This window comes from Chenopodium album, chromosome 20 (assembly GCF_948465745.1).
Source record: "Chenopodium album chromosome 20, dcCheAlbu1.1, whole genome shotgun sequence".
NCBI lineage: Eukaryota > Viridiplantae > Streptophyta > Magnoliopsida > Caryophyllales > Amaranthaceae > Chenopodium > Chenopodium album.
Genome location: NC_137853.1, coordinates 33968332 through 33988069, shown reverse-complemented (window position 1 = coordinate 33988069; position 19738 = coordinate 33968332). Strand labels below are relative to the sequence as shown.

The 19738-nt window shown below is 33.6% G+C and overlaps 3 protein-coding genes across 3 annotated transcripts; 1 reads left to right on the top strand and 2 right to left on the bottom strand.

Moving 5' to 3' along the window:
• Positions 1 to 484: 484 nt before the first annotated feature.
• On the bottom strand, positions 485 to 4503 carry LOC145598742 (octanoyltransferase LIP2p, chloroplastic-like). The gene is made up of 5 exons (XM_081655131.1): positions 4401 to 4503; positions 3809 to 3960; positions 3425 to 3689; positions 2279 to 2429; positions 485 to 1754 (listed from the first exon to the last, which is right to left on the bottom strand). Exons 2-5 carry the CDS (start codon positions 3949 to 3951, stop codon positions 1423 to 1425), a joined length of 891 nt encoding a protein of 296 aa, XP_081511257.1. The 5' UTR covers positions 3952 to 3960; positions 4401 to 4503; the 3' UTR covers positions 485 to 1422.
• Positions 4504 to 5086: 583 nt separating this feature from the next.
• Positions 5087 to 12324, bottom strand: LOC145599285 (respiratory burst oxidase homolog protein A-like). The gene is made up of 14 exons (XM_081655682.1): positions 11895 to 12324; positions 11597 to 11737; positions 11112 to 11268; positions 10833 to 10995; positions 9183 to 9626; positions 8229 to 8615; positions 7483 to 7578; positions 7215 to 7330; positions 6817 to 6919; positions 6509 to 6691; positions 6200 to 6331; positions 5976 to 6104; positions 5718 to 5796; positions 5087 to 5365 (listed from the first exon to the last, which is right to left on the bottom strand). Exons 1-14 carry the CDS (start codon positions 12100 to 12102, stop codon positions 5256 to 5258), a joined length of 2448 nt encoding a protein of 815 aa, XP_081511808.1. The 5' UTR covers positions 12103 to 12324; the 3' UTR covers positions 5087 to 5255.
• Positions 12325 to 13447: 1123 nt separating this feature from the next.
• On the top strand, positions 13448 to 18362 carry LOC145597965 (phosphoserine phosphatase, chloroplastic-like). The gene is made up of 8 exons (XM_081654244.1): positions 13448 to 13547; positions 14911 to 15136; positions 15507 to 15639; positions 15729 to 15836; positions 16431 to 16524; positions 16755 to 16904; positions 16979 to 17032; positions 17893 to 18362. Exons 2-8 carry the CDS (start codon positions 14911 to 14913, stop codon positions 18016 to 18018), a joined length of 891 nt encoding a protein of 296 aa, XP_081510370.1. The 5' UTR covers positions 13448 to 13547; the 3' UTR covers positions 18019 to 18362.
• Positions 18363 to 19738: the final 1376 nt, after the last annotated feature.

Here is a 19738-nt window from a genome sequence, read left to right as displayed (position 1 = left end):
TAAAAACAACTTACCAAAAATAGAAAGGAGGAATGTAATTTAGGGACGGAGGGAGTATAAATCAAATCTTTTACTCTATCATTACAAATTTTATGAATTAATGCACACAAAAAAAATGGAGAAAAATAATTTCTTACAATTTTTATTATTGTGCAATTATTAAGGAGTTATTTTCCCAGGGAAATTCAAATAGAGTGTTATGTATTTTAATAATACATATCTATACTATATATTAAAAGGCGTTCCTCTAACTAATAAAGGTTATACAGTTACCATCTCAACCAACTTTTATTAATGTTTTAAATTGCACATAATTAATATTATATATTCATTTCAAATTAGAGACTTTTTAATTTATTTATTCTTCACAAAATTAGAAAATAAATACATATGAGGTAAAAAAAACCATAACATCCGAGGCAACGCCCAAATCATACACTAACTATACAAACAATTGAATGCAATGATCAAAATAAAGAAGTACAAAGTACAAATTAGCAATGCGGGGCATCGCCATGTAACATTTAACAACTCATAATTAAAGTTGAAGTGCAAAGATCAGTTAAGTACTGAAAGCAATGTCAAAAAAAAAAAAAGTACTGAAAGCAAGGGTAAAATAACAATACATCTAGTTAGTGAAATCTCTCTTAATTAATCTATCGGCATCGTACAATTGTAAAAATGATTTAATAATCCGCTACACATATATGTAGTATAAAAAAAAAAAAAGATATACTTCCTACATTCTAATAATATTGCAACAAGAATGTAATTAAGCATCTCAAAACACATTTTATAGATTAAATATCTATAATTGTGTAAGAGTAAAAATTATAAAAATTTGATATAAAAGTATTTTATGCGACGAATTTAACAAGATCTCATTTGACTATATTTTGCTTAAAGTATAAATTATATTACATGGAAAAATAAGAGTGATGACTGATGAGTAGTGTAAAAGTCCAATTATTACAATATTATTAGAACGGACAAAGTACGAAGTTATAAAAAAAAGCTAGCGAGAAAAGTGAGAAAACTTGCTTGTATAAATTATCATCCTGACCGTACAAAGGCCTATCCCTGTAGCAAGGTTTTGCTTTGCTCATGCTGAATGCCAAAATCACATTTACTACAAAAGTTGATGGCCAAATTCTTTTGTACATTCCTAGTACTCATATTGTGAATATTGAGGACATAATGGAGTAATCCTTTCAATAGAGTAATTTTCACTCACCGGGAATCATGGATTTTTTTAGATCTACCCGGGTGCACCTAGAGTTAAGTACACTCAACTCAACTCAAAGCCGTCAAAGATTTTTTTTTTTATTTTTTCTTCTCTTTTTCCTACTCATTTAATGTATTTTGCTAAATTTGAAATTTTTAAAATGAGCAAAAAATTTAGGGAACCATGCATGCATTGCTCTAAGGATTTTCCTTTTTCAGAGGATATGATGCTGGCTGAGATACTAGCTCAAGTTTAAGTTGGAAAACTTCAGAAAATTCCTGAACCAGTGATTTCTGGGCCATGTCAATTAGTAAAAGATCATCCGCACTGAGTTGATCCGTGCTTGAATCATGGTGGGATGCTTGGAATTCTCTAAGTAGTTGCTTGATGCTTCCAACTTTTCGGTCTCGTATCCCACAAGGTACAATCTGTTGGAAGGGTGTCAGGTCCACAGAAACATTCAGAGCTAGTCCATGGTATGCTATCCATTGAGACACCCGTATCCCAATCGCTGACAGCTTCTGGTTTCCTGCATTAGAAGTGAGCAACAACAAACTTAGAGAAGATTTCTATACGTAACAATGTAACATGGAGAGTGGGACTAAAGACATCTAACTTAATGATATTGCTCCCTCCGTTAAAGTCACAAGAACATAAATAATGGGATAACTAGACCATGGTACATTGGTACCTATATTCAAAGTAATCATACATATATTCCAGAAAATTCGACATATACATGTGAATCTATGCGGCTTTAAAAATAAAAAAAAAATAAAAAAAAGTGAATCTATGCTCATAGTAGACGATTGCAAGGTTTTTAAAAAGATTAGACTAAAATGATGAACAGTAATTATGCATTGTGAAACTCAAATGACCATTACATTTAAATATTTAATCTTATCAAGATCCAAAATTCTACTACAAACACTATTAACCAACATCATCAAGCACAACTGCGCAGGCATAAATACATATAATGCTCAAATGTACTGGATGCACTCTGGATAAATGACCTGGACTATAAGTTGAATCAAAGAATATGACACATACCAACCCAAACACCAGTAAAGCCCTGGAGTCGAGAAGCCTCAATAGAAAAAGTTGAGAAAAGAACACGAATCACCACCTCCTCAAGAGCCCTTAGGTACCAATGAAGATCCATGTTGTGATTTCGAAGGTTGATGATAGGGTACATAACCAACTACAGTCAAAGATAAAACAGTTTGAATATTAGGAGATAGGGATGATCTGAAACTATACATTGCAGAACTCAGCACAATTAAGTCTGATTTCAAGTACTTTTCAGACTTTCGGCAGAATGAAAATATTGCAGTCACATTTATTTTTTTCTCTACAGGTATCACATTATAAGCCCTCATGTGATCTTGTGCAGCAGTACCGTGTGTATGCAGGGAAAGTGACAGCTCCGAGGTTGAGCCAAGGAAGCGCTTCTAGAAGCTCTTGGCTGCTGCCTCCTCAGGGTGTGGTTAGGATCAATTCTGATGCTTCAATTTCTGGTGATGGCAACTTCAGCCTGGGGGTTGTGATCAGGGATAATGGAAGTATTATTGCTGCAAAAGTTAGAAAAATTAAGGGGGATGGCAATGTGGAAATGGCCGAAGTGCTGGCTGCAAGAATGGGAATTATGCTGGCTAGGGATCTGAGGTACAGAAGAGTGGAGTTGGAGTGTGATGCTCTAGGTTTAGTGCGGGCTGTGCAAGTTCAGAGGGCGGGGATGACTCCATTAGACCTGATTATTGAAGACATTAGTGTACTTAGTAGTGAGTTTGATATGTTTTCTTGTTTTCATGTTAAGAGAACGGGCAACACCGTTGCTCATTTGATGGCTAGGCTTGATCCAAGTGATGGCTTATTAGAGCAGACTTTGTAAGCTCCTTTCCACCAGGCATCCTGGCCTTGGTGGATCTTGACAATGTTTAAGTTATTATATGCTTGCTCTCTGAGCCTTTCAAAGAACAAAAAAACCCTCATGTGATCTTCTTAACTATTTTCTATTTTTAGCCCAAAAATGAAATCTTGATAATGAAAACAAGCAAAAAAATAGATGCATAACCATTTTCAGAAATAAATATAAATAAACATATAGCACAAGATAAGTTTCAGCAATAAAAGAAATTATACAAGAAAAGGTTAAAGAAAAGAGACATTCGAGTAATATTAAAGAAGAACATATACCTGTCCAGGTCCATGATAGGTAACTTCACCACCGCGTTCAGTTCTAATAACATCATAAGGGGAATCTTTCACATTAAAATTCAAGAACTCCTCGGAGCTACCGGTGCCCAAAGTATACACAGGAGGGTGTTGCAGCATAATCAGAGTATCAGGACACTCTTCATTCCTCTCAATCAAAGCTTTCTTCTCTTTAACAATGGCCTTCTGCAACGCCCACGCCTCATCATAAGGTACAAGCACATTGTGAAGGTCAATATACTCACATCTGTTAAACAATGGTAACACTACCAAGTAAGAAACAATGTTAAACTCCAACAAAGTTCATCCAATCAATATGTTAAGCTTGTCAAAATGAGATTTAAAAGGTGTTTAACTTAATCTCACCTTTTGTAGCATTTTGACTGATTTGTTTTACGAAGTGAAACCCGGTTAAGTGTGTTTAAACGACGAGCATAAGAACCCCGGTTACACCGCCATCGATTGTGAATTGGGTACATTATTACCGAGTCATGCATTACAACAGCCATTGTATATCTCTGTTACAATAACATGGAACAGAAACCCCATCAATTGACCATCATCATTAACAGATTGGAACCACTCAAAATCAAATTCACTAACAAATGTCCAAATATGATGAAACTTTACAAATATTTAAGCTCAAATTTTCTATTTTTTTGAAGAAAAGCTCAAATTATGTTAGTTGTGCTGAACACAGCAATTACAAACCCCATTTCAGAATAATTCTGCAATTGCAATGAAAAATTCACAGCTTCCACAATAATTATGAATCCACAAACATATAAAAATAGCATTAATAGCATACCCTATGTACTGAACTAGTGAACTAATTATAAATTACAGATAACACAAAATACTCAAAGAAATTAAACTAATTCAACTTTGCTCATTAAATTACCACAATGGGTCAATTTATAAACCAGAAATTTATAAACTTAAAAATTGAAAATCATACCGCAATGTGAGGGCGGAGGACTGGTGGCCGGAATTAGGCGAGTAGATGCTCCGGCAGCCGCAGAGTCAGTCGCTTTGGCTCTTTCAAAAGTGCCCAATTTAATACATATGTATATGTTTGCCAAAATACAACTTTTTTATGCTCCAGTAAGTGTTATACTTTGACTAATATACTCCGTATAAGTTTATGCATATTGGCTTTAATTTAACATAATATTACAATACGAAGTATGATACTAAGGGCATGTTCACTTCTGTTCAATTCAGTTCAGTTCAGTTCAGCTTCTAATTTCCTTCTCTCGTAAAATATCTATTACAGTTCTGTTCAGTTCAGCTCCAATCAGTTCAGTTCAATTGATTTCTGCTCAGCTCAATAAATGTGAACATAAATACGATTAATAAAAAGTTGTGGTGATTTTGTGTGATGATCACAAGATAAGAGAGAAATAATAAAAATGTAGTTCGATGCGTAGTTGTTTGTCAACAAATTGTGGATAAATAGTCCTAATCGACTTTGTTCCTATGACGGCTATGAGTATTATTGAATTAACATCATCTATATTTCTCGAAATAATGCTTTTTTTGTCTTCTCGAATAGCGCTATTTAAACCCCTTAATACATGTCAATATTTATAACAATAATATATGAATATTCATATGAATTTTCTATACATATTTATACATCCCACAATCTCTAATTAATTGAACAAATTATTTGGTGCATCTATGAATATTCTCCTATCATACACTTATTAAAAAATTTGGTAGGATTAGCCTAGACTATACATACAATGATACAATTCACAAGAAATCTTGTTCTAGCTTTGGAGAAAAAAAAAATAAAAAACGAAAAAACCTAGTAGTTTTCCTTGTGGAAGACAAATCTAGTTGTAGTTTTGGTAGAAAATTTGGTGCACAAACCCTCCAATTCCCTTGCCAACTTCAAAGAGCCACAATAGAATACCCCTGCAACAAGCAATCCTTTCGTGGTTAGCTAACTTTGCTTCAATTCATATAGGTTTACGCCATTATTATGGTCATGTTCATTAGTGTGCCACACTTCTTTTTGGCATAGTCATACCAAAACTCGGATGATTTTCCTTGATTGGGCGAATTTATATCATAATTTGAACAAATAATGGTGAAATGAATTGCTGATATCAAATAGACAAATACCAATCAATAAAACTGAATTTTCATATATATGGTATACAAAAAGTGGCATAGATGATTTGAATTATTACTCTTAAAGGCATAAAATTTACACTAAATGTAGATGTAGAGTAGTATATATGACAACATTAACCTTTTATCTTACCGATACGGGATCCTGCATGTCTACGTGCCAAATTTGAGAATATTTTGAACCAATTTGGTCGAGAAAAATGAGTTCGCACCTATTGAACAAAAGAAAAAGAAAGAGAGAAATGCTTTAAAATATGGATTGTATATGCACCAACTTGACTCATTTGGTCAAATTCTTGCTTTGCATTCTCAAAATATATCAAAAACAAATGTAATATACTATACGAGTATTATTTAAGTATTATTTAAGAATGAAAGGAGTAATGCATACCTGGGTTTTAGAGAAAACGTCAAGCCCACTTTTTGTGAAATACAAGGCTTGAATAATGCTTAGCAAAATTGATCTTGCATCACCACTTTGATGTACACTTGTAAGAAAGTTGTGCATCTCTATCACTTTCTGAAAAAATGCAAATAATACACATTAATCTCTTTACTATTTAGATCAATCATTTGAAGAATAACAATTTAGAGGTATATATAAATGTGAGTCACCTGTTTTTGGTTTTCTTGTGAAATTTCGTTCATGGCATCTTTGAACCACCCTAAAGAACCTTGTTCCCTAGTAATCCAATATAGATAGGCCTTCAAAGGACCTTTCGAGAAACCGGTTTCCACGTCATGTACCTGTTCATTAAATTCATATCAAATTAGAACGCACATGCTATGATACGGTAATTTAATGATATTTCTTTTGTGTAGAATTAATTATCACATTGTTTGAGAATATGTCAATATGATGTATGTACGTAACAACTATATCTGTATAGGAGTGTTATTTATGTGAAATCACCGGATTATTACTTGATTGAAAGACGGTTTGTGAAGCATATCTCCTATGTCTTTAAGGACACTAATGAAAGGTGTTGCTCCTATGCCAAGGCCAATGAGTACAACCACTTCATACTTAACATGGTCTTGAGAAGCTGCTCCATATGGACCGTCGATGTATACTTTAGGATAATCGAACGGTTTTGACATCATTGCCTGTTGAAATTAAAATTGACAACAAACTTTTTATCAGATCACTTTGAAAGTTTAGACCTTACAAAAATATTAGAAATATACACGCTTATATATTGCATAATAATGTTAGTTTAACCAAAGCTTACTTGATGGAAAAGGTTGTGAATTTGGTAACTCCAATCTCCAAGGGTTCTAACATGAATGCTTAGATGGTTATCATTTGGTCCAGATGTTAATGAAAATGGGTGCCTGAAAAGAAATATACAAATTAAGTATATATATACATGAATTGTATAAAACTTAGCTTACACGGAACATTTACAATGTACTACATACCTCCGTTATATATTAGTTGCAACTATGAAATATTACCCAAAGTTGCAACTAATATGTAACGGAGGTAGTATATATTAGTATACTACCTCCGGTCCAATTTACTCGCAACAAAGAGGTATTATTTGTGAGACATAAAATATTCCTTTGTTGCGAGTAAATTGGACCGGAGGTAGTATATATTTCGAAGTTGTGTATGTTGCATACGTACCATTCCAAAGGTGAAACTTGGGGACACTTGATGAAAATATACATGCCACTACTGTATGTAAATGTTGCTGGTTTGGAAAACTTCAAGTTTAGAACTTTCCCTGGATACATATTGGCCTGCAAACATGATATTGCAGGTTAATAAAGATCTTGTTTGAATCGTCATGATGATAAGTAGCTTTAAATGTCAGATTTATAGACATAAAAAGTGAAACATGAATATATAGCAAATAGAAATAAACCGAGGGGATTGTTAAGATTATAATTACCTGAAGAACATCAACTTCATGAATCTCTGACCTAATGCTTCGATAAATTCGCTCACCACAATATAGTAAAGCTGGAATTGCCAGGTACATCCATGTCTGACCATCAACAAGTTTAATGTAGTAGATTTTACAAAGTAATACATGCAATGAAAGATGTTATTAAACTCTTCATGATTATAAAAGGCTACAAAATGCAATTTTGGTCTATAATTGGCTAATTATATGCATAAGTGCATAACCATTCATCACTAAACATTGTAGCACATTAGATTTGTAATGGATGTAATTCATGAAAGGGTATCTAGAGTGGTACCGTGGTAGTCATAAGTCCATAATACACGGGTGTGCACGCGCATGTGTACAAGTTCATTATAGTCTAGCCTTACCAATGACAAATTTTTTAGGTAAATTTACATATGTAGTTACTAATTGATAGAGAGAAAACATAGTCATAGGCTTCAACTATAAGCTTAAGTTTTTGGGTTAAGTTGGTCTACTAACATAGTAACATGGTATTGGAGCCAGCAACGTGATATAAAGGTCACGGATTCAAATCTCATCTACCAAAAGGGCTTTCATGTGAAGGGGCGTGATAGAGTATTAAACATATTCCTTGAACTCAACCATTAGCTTAGTATGAATCAAGATGCGGTACTATGTCTATATTAGCGAATATTATTCTCTATCACATCATTGTTGTGCATTTTATGCATGCATGAATTAAGAAGAAATAAGCAATCACATACCGTTTTCTCGGCAAAACTAGTGACAAGGAAGAGGAACATAGAATGGATGATGAGCAAAACATAGACCACAATAAGAAGATGATGCGAGTACCAAAATGTGTTGTACCCGGTCACCCGGCGAATTGGCTGAGGCAACGACGGTGACTGGCGGCGAGGCATCCTAGTAGCCAGAGAAAAGGCAATGGCCATTATAATGACCATAGCAATCCCAGTTGTAACCTCAGTTGTGCACAAAACTTGGAAATATGAGGGTTGTTGGTTCCCAAATTTGGTCCCAAATGTTCTTTGGAAAACTATTGGGTTACTGCCTGTTATTCTTGGGAAGTCACAGGCAAGGTGAGTACCTCCATGTAAGATCACCCCTATTACTATGCCTCTTGCAATTAGCTACACTTCAACATATTATTATTCAAGTGCAAATACTAGCAAGTTGAATTCTTTTTACTAAATTAGTTAAGTTCATAATCCCTATATATATGCTTTCATGTGAAAAAGTAAATTCGAAATTTTAGACTTGAAATAAAATTGTTACATGAATATTTCACCTTACATATGTTAGTTGCTTAACTGTTAGACAATTAACTAGATACAGCTAAAAAAATTATGTACTCGTAGTTCATCGTATAAATGTAAGTGAGTAGGGCCAGGTCACAAACCAAAAATTAGAAAGCACAAAGGTTACTTTTTTTTTTTTTTTTATATATATATATATATACTTGTAGACTTTTAACTTATGCATCCCCTATTCCACTCCCTTTAGAAATCATAAATAATTAAATATATTGAAATGGAAAAAGTGCTTAGTGCTTCTAATCTCTAGTCCCTATGATGATACAAGTTGACTTTTTTTTAAAGACAACAATATTAGTTTCATTATAATGTTTCGAAATAGAAATGTGGGCTATCATTTAAAGAATAAACTTGAAAATAACATTATCGATATTGCAATAGTACCTTATGGAAGTTGATAGTATCATTAAAGGGAATAACCGAGCTAATCCGAGGACTCCTCCTAAGCCAAGTAACCAAAATGCGACAAACTGGGAGAAGTATAAGAGCCATATTGAACTTGAGAGTTTCAGCAGCACCTTTAGCTGTACTTAGGCAATATCCCATTACTTGGAAGGCAGCTCTATGCTTATACTGAATAAATTTCCATGTAAATAGAGTAGTGCAAACAACTAGCCATAGTGTTACGATCCAAGCTCGTCGCCAGTACGTTCGAAACAAGATCTCAGGCAACGATTTGGTTATTATGTGTTGTTCTTGATGAAAATTGTCATGGTATATGCTAAGATGATCATAGCTTGAAGTTGTGGTATACTCTGTTATGTTCTGTTCTTTTGTGAGGTACCCTTTTGTTAGGGTTGTTCTGAAGAGCTGCTTTATTTGATAGAACTGCAAAACAATTAAACAAATGTGTAAGTATGGTACTAGTTTAGTGTTATCCATCAAGTTTATTATGATGTCATTTAGCAAGATTCAATTTAATGTGTATTTACAAAAAAAATAACTGAGATTCTGTTAGTTCGCGAAAAATAAAGATATATGCGCCACGTAAACTTGCTAATTCATTAAATAAATTATGCTTTGAGCGAGAATCGAACCCATAACCTCCAAAATACAAAGGTTATTATTTACCATTTCCACCAACTTTGATTAATGTCTTAAATTTCACATAATTAACATTATATATTCCTTTAATATATTAAGTAAATTAGAGGAAAAAATAATTTAAAAAAAAACACATAATTATCAAATTAAAGAAGTACAAACTAGTAATCCGGGACATCACCCGGGCTACACACTAGTTTTCTCCTAAAACTCCTCACATGAAAAAATAGAGCAATTATTTAAAAATAGGAAACATACTTCGTAATTGACTTCATATTAAAAAAAAAAATATGTAAGACGACCATTATTTAGGTGTGGGTCCATGTCGTGTAATCAAAATGTACTATTGGGAGACTTCTAAGACTTGGGCCAATCTTTTTTGACTACGGCCATCAGGCCCAAGGCCAACCCATGAAAAGCTTTACTCCACAAATATCAACGCAAATTCCATACATCATCCTCTAATTCAAAGCAAATCATAAAAATGCATTGACTTGAGTACTAATAGACAATACAAAGCCAAAGAAAAAAAAAGGTCATGGAATCTCAAATTTTATTGAATTTGGAACATTAGGTACTTAAATAGTCCTTTTCCGGGTTCCCGTCAAAAAAAAAAAAAAAAAAAAGTCATTTTCCAATCATCAATAATTCTCCAAAGCTACTTATTAATTCTAAGTACGGACTATATAATTTAATAGAAATCATACAACTAACGCTAAAGAAACTTTATGTATTTCTCCTTATCTTATTTTCATAGTATTAACATATATGAATGTGCAAGGTTTGCAAAAGGTAAACTAATGAATTTATGATGGTATTAATGCAACTATCTTCGTCCGATTTGGTTGTAATATTTTAAGTTAAAGTACATTATCAATTTGATAATAGAAATCAGACAATGTAGTTGTACATGAATTCATTATGCTACAGTGTAGTACATGCTTCTTAATGAAACAAACGTTCAATTAAGATACTTGACTAATTTCTTACCTCAATGTAGCCCTTTTGTTGAGTATCAACTTCTAGCATGATCATAGAAGCAAAATGTTCAGCTTCCTCTTGCTTCATGTCCAATTTATTAGTAGTAACACTTAACATTATCATCTGCTTGAAATCTTCTTTTGTTATCTTTCCATCCATGTCTCTATCACACCTGAAAATATGAATCAAATACAATATAACAATCTTTGTTTATTTGCAATTAATCTAATTTCGAGCATTAGTACGTTCATCTTGCTATAAAATTTGATGGGTTTAATTGATAATTACATTTCAAAAAAGATTTGCAATGAAGAACTATAAGAAGGATTAGCAAGGCGATGCCAATAGCCATAAATTTCCTTTTTGGTAAGTTTGTTGTTGTTGTTCTTTCTTCCCTTTAATACTTGTAGAAGCTCACCAGCAAATTGTGCAGTTTGTTGCATGCCTATAAACAAAAATAACAAAAATTGATCAATTTAGGGTCTTTCATCTTATTAATCAATAACTTAATTACATGTTAGTAAAAACAATTAAGTTCTTTTGCGAGGCATGTGCATACACCTAAAAATTAATTTTAAATTACGCCTAAAGGTTAACAAAGATCTTTCAAATACAAGGCCATATTTTCATGTGTAACCTTTGAAATTTTATATTAATAATTCATTATTACTAGAAGGTGCTCATTGCATGTTTGAAGTTTGAACAACAAATCATACACACCAAGTACATACCAACCTCAACCAAAATAATGCAATACTTATATTAAGTCTCACCTATGCAATACCCAAATTGTGAGGCATCAATTGTTGGGAACGACTCATGATCATCATGTCCATAAGAACCACGGAAGGCAACCCGGTCGAATCGTTGCTCAACTTCTTTCCAACTCATGCCACCCTTGACATCAACCTCCCCTGCATCAATGAAGTTGATTTCAATATGCTCCTCAGGATCATCACACGTAAAATAATCATAATGTATAGAGTACGTAGGTAAAGGTTATGTTATTTTCTAATCGTGTAACAATATATTAATATAAATATATATTCTCGGCCTAGGGCTCGTACGTACCCAAAGGGTCAATCTCCCCTGCATCAACAAATCTTAGCCATTGATTACTACCCTCTAGATGCTCTCTAACACCCTCGCCATCAACATCCGAACATGGTGATGATAACGACGAAAATGATGGGTCACCATGCTCACATCCGAGAGAGGAATTAGATGTTGATGAATGTGAAGATGATGATAAATCAAACTCCTCTTTGCAATCCTTCATCACCTCTTTTTTTTGTTTTTTGGGTGGAAGTAACTTGTTGAAATAAATGAAGTTCCTGGCTATATTTTGCTAGTATATACGTGCAAGAGTATAATAGAAAATTAGGTGAAGTAAAATGGGAAAGAAAGTAGATATTATATATTGGAGTTGGACAAAACTCTTAATTATTGCATGTATGTAGAAGAAGATATCTAATTATGGAAATTAAATATCTGGACTTAAAGATAATATATTGGAGAGAAAAATGAGGGGTTGTTGGCTTGTAACACTTAGTAGAACCAAAGTGTTTAGTATTTGTAATTGATTAAATGTCTATTCTTGCCCATAAGAAAAGTTGGTACAACTTATATTTACTAGTAGAAACATATACTCGCATTGTATCATTGTATGTGGTAGTCTTAAGTCAATGCAATTGATCAACTCAAGCAAAGTCTTTTGGATTGTCTTTTATTTGGAGTAGGTTTGTAGTAAGAAACTTCTATAGTTTAGAATTTGATAATAATCTTTCAAAAAAAAAAAAAAAAATTTAATTTTCTTGCGTACCTAAGATAACAGAATTATAATCATTTAGAAGTATGGGAAGTACGTATAACACAGAGTTCTTCTAAACCTCAATTATGTGTCTATGCTCATAATTTTATAAAGAAAGTAATTGCATTATTGTTATATAGAGTAATCCTTGTAGCATTGTAGAAACACCCCCCCCCTAAAAAAAAAAAAAAAAAAGGCTTAAGAAAGACAAAATTCACGTAGGAAGTGATCAACATTTGATTTAACTAAGGAAAAATAACATTGAGTAAGATGGGGTATTTTCTTGGGGCGACCCAAACATGACCTGACATATATATAAAGCCAAAAATAGACTTAACTTGAACTGACCCAACCCGAACCAATTATATGTTAACATGAAACCCAACTTGACCCAAACTTGAACTCACCCGAACCTGAATGACCTGATTGCCAAGTCTAAACTCTAAATTCGTACTCTGCATCCAAACTCGATCTAATTATCTATTAACCCAAACTTGAACCAACCCAAACCCGAACGACCTGACTCATACCTAACCTGAACGACCTGATTGACAAGTCTAAACTCTAAATTCATACTCTGCATCCATTTCATACAACCTAGACAACACCAACTATCGTTAATGCATATTGTGAATGCATTTTATTCGCTTAAAATCAAATCAAATGACAATAAAAATATCTTAACAAGTAATTCGGGACAAAGAGAATACTCGAAAAGTTACCATCGAGCCCTCGACCCGGGCCACCCAAAAAAAAAAAATGTATAGTCCGTGGCTACCCAGCTGAAGCCTAAATTCCTAAAGTAACCATCGAACCAAGACCACCCACAAAAAACGTATAGCACTCACTTCTCTTTAGCTTTTTCATGCAGCCATTGTTGTCTATTGCTCATCTCACCAACAATTTTCTTACTGGTATTGCTCTCTTTCTTTAATTGGATTAATACCTAAATTCTAGATCTGTAATTCAACCCAGTTTCGTTATCTCTCCATTTCCATTGTTATTTTTGAGGGATTGATTTTAACTAGTTTTTCATTTTGTAATTTTATTTCAAATCTGATTTTTCAAAATATGTTTAGTGGGATTTTTAGGAATTGCTGATTGTTAGTTTGCTATTATTAATTACTAATTAAATTGTAAAATATCGAATTGCTCAACTGAAACTGTTTAAGTGTTAGATTATGAGGAATGTATTAATTTATTGATGTATTAGCAATTTGGCAGTTGGTACTTCTGAATTGATTTGCCAATAAACTTTAATTTGTTTGATCGTGGCTATAATTTCATTATTGGTACTTTTTTTTTTTTTTTTTTTTTGGGTGTAATTTGTGGCCTAAACTTATTATGTGTGAATGTATGCAATTTGTTAATTATGATTGTTAGGTTGAATTATATTTTGAGATTGTGAGAATGTGCCTAATATTATAATAAGGGGTACCTTATTGTAAGTGAGGAAAATGTTTAGAGTAAGTTTGGATTTTATTAGTGTGGATTCTTGTAAAAATGTTCATTTTCAGACTTTGAAGATTTATGAGGGAAAAGAAATTGGTTGTCATTTTAAGGATTTCATAAGATTTTTCCTCGAGTTTATGAAACAGGAAACATGACCTTCAAGAGAGGTTCCATGGATCATAGACTACATGTGATAGAATACGATTTTGAGGTGCTCTTTTGGGGAAGAAGTTCCAAATGATTTTTAGTATGCTGCGCATAAATCTTCAACCTTGTTTTAAGTACTTCTTTTGAAGAGATAATGCTTAAATTTTATCATGGTAAAGGATTGAACTAGCTTGGTAATAGGAGAACTACTTCCTGTTATATTTTTTAGGGCATTTCGTAAACAGTCTGGTAAGGCATTGTATGATATATCTCTCAAAATGCTGCCTCCACCTGTTTCTTATTAGTTTTTGGGTGACCAAGACACGAACCGGGAATGATTACCTGTACTTTCAACTCGTGCCCCCCCCCCCCCCCCCCCACCCCCACCCCCCCAAAACCCCTTTCTTAAAGGTATACACCCTGTTGATTTTTACTATGAATTGATCATTTCTGAAGTGGGTTTCATTTACTATAGCAGGTGATAGTTCTCTTACATTGCGTTTGTTGATTTGTGGTATCTTGTCTTCAAACATAGAAGTATTGTGTGCTAACTTGTAGTAGATTGAAGTATATGATTTCAAAGTACGTGCTATCTTGCTTTTTTTATATAAAATTGTGTGCATATTGTGCACATTTTCTCTATTCTTAAAAACTATATTAAACCTTCTGCATTAACAGATGGAAGCCTTGTTGAATGCACATGTTGTGAAAGTTCCTGTATGTCATGTAAAGCAGTTTAATTACTCTTTGCTCACTCCCTCTTCTCCAAGATTAGTTGGAAAGCTACATCGGAGTGCATTTGGGATGATGAACAGCTCCAAATTGACAAATTCAGTTGCTGCTTCAATCCAGCCAGTTGAAGCTTCAACCACTGAACGGTTTGACAACACACTACCATCCAAAGGTTTTCAAAAAACTGTTAAGTTAAAATTTTTAATGACCTTCTTAAGAATTTATTTCTGTTGTTGGGAGTAGAACAGTGTTTTTAGCTTGTCTTCGTCCCCCTTCTCCGTTGAACACTTATCTTTGGGCAAAACTTGGGTAACCACCATTTGAAGCTTTTTTCTTTTTTCTCGACAAAATCTTTTACTGAATAAAGAGTTATGTGAACTCCAGAGTTTTATTTATTTATCTATTTATTTATTTATCTATTTTATTGTTAGGCTAGTACACTCGTATTGCAGACTAAATAAAGGCTTTGCATAACAGTATTTCTTCATGATTGTTTGTTTCTATGCTTATCCTGTGACATTTTTTTTCTTCATAATTTGCAGAAGTACTTGACTTATGGAGAAATGTAGATGCTGTTTGTTTTGATGTTGATAGCACTGTGTGCGTAGATGAAGGTATTGATGAATTTGCTGAGTTTTGCGGAGCTGGAAAAGCAGTTGCTGAGTGGACATCAAGGTTGAGTTTACACTTACACGGTGAAGGTTCCTGGAAGGTTTTTAACTTTATATAGATGCTGTTATCAGTTTTTGTATTTCTTTCTGCAGAGCAATGAATGGATCAGTTACCTTTCAAGAGGCACTAGCTGCTAGGCTATCTTTAATAAACCCAACCCTTTCCCAACTCCAGGATTACCTAGAGAAGAGGCCTCCAAGGTAAGCCAATAACAAATATGTGGATGAACTAATGTCAGTTATATTACAGAGCTCTTAAATGTCTTTTTATCCAAATGCCTTATATGCTAACTTGCCAAGATAACTCCAAGACGTCATCCTCTTAGCTAGTTAGCTTGGCTTGAAATATTATTGAATTTTGATCCATTTGGATCACCTAGTTGACACAGCCATAGCCACTGATGTATATAGTATAGACAGAGTTATATGTCCACTTGTACAATTGTCCTTACCCATGCCCCCCTATTGTTTCATCTGCGTGTCTATATTCATAGTCTGATAACTTCATAACTCTCTGATAAGCTGAATGCCAGGTACGATCATCTTCTTTGGTTTTTTTATTTTTATGCTAGTTTTTAATTTTAATTTGCATGTAACAACATAGAATTTTTTCTTTATTGATTGATGGTTTTTATAGGCCTAGAACTTGACGATTCCTGTTTTTAGATGATAATATTTGAAGCTTATTGATATAGACTTTCTACTGGTGTTCTTTAATGTGGACTCCGTGATTATGAATTTTGCACATATTTTTGTAAATAGTATCATTGACCATTCAACCTTATTGATAAACAGACTATCTCCTGGCATAGCTGAGCTGGTTAAGAAGCTTAAGGCTAAGGGCATTGATGTTTATCTGGTCTCAGGAGGCTTCCGTCAGATGATTAATGTATGCTATCCAGTATTCACTACCTTTTTTTTCTTTTTTTTTTTTGAAAGAATTCGCTACCTGATTAGTGTCCTGTGTTAGTTGTCATCTTTGATTACAAAAATGAATAAATGGATGAACCTTAATCACTAATTAGCACTGCTGACTCAATATTTAATTGTGATAACTTAAATAGTTCTGGTCATATTTTTCCAATTCCAAATATTCATTACAAATTTCTCATCCTGAAGCCTGTTGCATCGATCCTTGAAATTCCACTCGAAAACATTTTTGCCAATCAAATGCTTTTTGGAGACTCCGGGGAGTTTATAGGGTTCGATGAAAATGAGCCTACCTCAAGGAGTGGGGGAAAACCCATAGCAGTTCAACAAATACGGAAGGTTTGTTTAGTTGCTCTTTTTATAAGTGATTTACAAAGACATACTTATGGACCATTACTAATTTTGAATTTCAGGCTCATGGGTACAACACATTAGCCATGATTGGTGATGGAGCTACAGATCTTGAGGTAACCATTCATTTCAACATTTTATTTTACCTCACTTATGATGTAGATTTCAGGACTACTTGCTGATTTTTGTTGATTTAAAGGACGAGAATGTTTTATTAATGATCCTAGATGGCTTTTAGCTACCCCAATCTTGGTGCTAGTTAGTGGAAATCTCCAGAAAATAGTTTAATTAATTGCAGATTAAGAATCCATCAAACTATTGGGTTCAAAAGTGGAATTGGAGTTTGTATCAAGTAAGCCTTTATCTTCAGACTGGTCTGGGTTAGCTCTAACTTCTAAACCCCAGCCACTTTGAGTTAAATTGTTCCATCCTTGCTTGGGAACTTCCCTTCTTGTTTTGATTCCTATATCAGTTTAAAATATTGCTGCCCTTCTTTTGTGCCCTACTAATTCAAGCTTCATTGCTTTCTATAACCCATGCTTCTAAAAAAAAAATCTGGCCATTGGAGTTACGTCTCCTATGGCCTTTCTAGCTTTTGAGGCGAATATTTGATTTTGTCTTCTTTTTTTTTTTTTTTTTTGGTTTGTTTGTGTTAAGCTTCGTAGTGTTTTGAAGATGCTTTAAGATCATATGCAGTACCAATAAAAATTTGCAAACTTTGACTTAAAAAGTTAAGAGGATGAGTAATATGATAAAGAGCTTAGTGCTACAGGTTTACAGTCGTTCAGTTTTATCTTAATCTCGACAACCAGCTTCATGGCAACTGATTGTCTTTTGCTAAAAGAGTAAAAGATTTCTACATTGTGCATCGCATCTGGCTATTTGATACTGTAATGTGTTGTTTTGTGGCGTATTTTCTAAAGGTTTATATTTTTTGTGTCTAATAAATACGACTCGGGTTTTTGTGCAACTGTAGGCTCGTCAACCTGGGGGTGCTGATTTGTTCATCTGCTTTGCTGGAATTCAACTTCGAGAGGCTGTTGCTGCGAAAGCTGACTGGCTAGTTTATAATTTTAAAGATCTTATCAATTCCCTGGACTAGTTCACCTTCTAGAAAAATTATCACCATTTTTTTGCTCATTTCCTGCTCGTCCGGTGCCTCTTGAGAGTGAGGAAGTAAGAGGGTTTTATTTCAGTAAAAATATTAGATAGATGCACAACATATAACATAACACATCAGCTGCAACACCGTCCACAACCCTCCTACTTTAAAGGCGTACACCACTGAAGATCGGTAAAATCTTCTAAGAAGTGACTGGTGTCTGGTTGTATGCATAGGTGAGACAGGTTCATGCATGCTGTTCCATCTTGAGTTGTATACTATTTACGTTGAATCTATTTCTTGTTGTATTTCATTCCTATATATATATGTATGGTGTTTGGAATATGATCAATCATCCATCAATGGAATTAAAATTTTGTTGTTGCTTGGCTCCCATTTGCTGCTGCTAAAGGAGTGGAAATGTAAGGAGAGAAGCCCAGAATGAATTACAGAAGTTATTCATAAATTAGGATTTTGCTTGAGAAGGTTAATCAAAACGTTTGCTCGGTCAAGTAAGTCAGTGCAGCCTCTTTTAGGTCCGGTTTGCTATTAGAGTATCTAGTTAAACATCAATACACTTCTTTGTTGGTACGGTGGTACCTAAAAACCAACCTTGAGCATTATTGGTACGGACATACATACGGTGGTACCTAAAAACTTCTTTGTTCACGCTAATTAATACGGAGTACTCCATACCAAGAGTTATTTGTGTTCGTTTTAAATGTAGATCATTAAGAGTAGACATTTTCAAATGGTGCACTGTTTCGTATAGCTAGAAAATACTCCGTAATAAACATCGATTATGATAGCCTAGTACTCCCCACAGCCCCACCGGACCACCGATATCGATTATTACCCTAGATGACGCATTGGTTATTGATTTGTGGGTTGCTTACTTGCTTATCAAGTTAGATATTTGGTGGTGACCCTTGTCTTAAATCTCATAATGATAACTTTCCCATCGAATTGTTGGCATGGACACACAATAAGTACAATTGGAAATCTTGACAACTATTATCAGACCTTTTTAAAAAAAAATATCTTTCAATTGGATTGTTAGTTGCTACTTAGCGGTTAAGTATTGGCGCATAGCGTCTATATATTTTAGAAACATATAGGATGACAAAATGTATCACTACAACCTAATAAGTGACAGGTGATAGGTATTTTAAGAGAAAATAATCAACTACATAAGATGACAAAAAATACCACTACATGCATAATACGAAGTAGTACACAAAAAGTACTATTAATACAACTTATACTTTAATGGTACATTATAGTACACAAAAATGTACCACTAAAAAAAAAATGTCCTCCTATATGCATGCTTAACATACAGGTGCTATGCGCCTGTATGCACTCCTACCTAGCTAGTAACAATGGAGTACATGAGATTTTTTTTTTTTTTTTCAAAGGCATAATCCATCATCCCATTATTCAAATCATCAATGTATTGATCACGTTAATATTTTGATTTACTTAATGTAGTCATAAATTTGTGATTAACCAAAATGGAGTTTTACGCTTGATTACTCAAAAGATTTTTTTTTTAATTACACTCCTATTTTTTTTTAATGTGCTATGTCATAGTATGGAACTATCAATGATGAAAATTTTTCTTTTAATTTTTCAATTTTAAAAATTTGTTTCCATATTAACCCAATTAACTTTTTCTATATCAAATTTTACAAAAAGTTGTGTAGTTCATATGGATAAT

What these genes read in the sequence shown, in the direction of transcription:
- LOC145597965 (XM_081654244.1), top strand. Translation starts at nt 14,911, where the DNA reads ATGGAAGCCTTGTTGAATGCACATGTTGTGAAAGTTCCTGTATGTCAT. An exon ending in GTTGCTGAGTGGACATCAAG is followed by an intron (nt 15,640 to 15,728) that starts GTTGAGTTTACA and finishes TTCTTTCTGCAG; the next exon opens with AGCAATGAATGGATCAGTTA. An exon ending in GCTTCCGTCAGATGATTAAT is followed by an intron (nt 16,525 to 16,754) that starts GTATGCTATCCA and finishes CTCATCCTGAAG; the next exon opens with CCTGTTGCATCGATCCTTGA.
- LOC145598742 (XM_081655131.1), bottom strand. Translation starts at nt 3,951, where the DNA reads ATGGCTGTTGTAATGCATGACTCGGTAATAATGTACCCAATTCACAAT. An exon ending in CAGTCAAAATGCTACAAAAG is followed by an intron (nt 3,690 to 3,808) that starts GTGAGATTAAGT and finishes ATTGTTTAACAG; the next exon opens with ATGTGAGTATATTGACCTTC. An exon ending in CCTATCATGGACCTGGACAG is followed by an intron (nt 2,430 to 3,424) that starts GTATATGTTCTT and finishes CTTTGACTGTAG; the next exon opens with TTGGTTATGTACCCTATCAT.
- LOC145599285 (XM_081655682.1), bottom strand. Translation starts at nt 12,102, where the DNA reads ATGAAGGATTGCAAAGAGGAGTTTGATTTATCATCATCTTCACATTCA. An exon ending in ATACTATCAACTTCCATAAG is followed by an intron (nt 8,616 to 9,182) that starts GTACTATTGCAA and finishes GTTGAAGTGTAG; the next exon opens with CTAATTGCAAGAGGCATAGT. An exon ending in TTCACAACCTTTTCCATCAA is followed by an intron (nt 6,692 to 6,816) that starts GTAAGCTTTGGT and finishes TAATTTCAACAG; the next exon opens with GCAATGATGTCAAAACCGTT.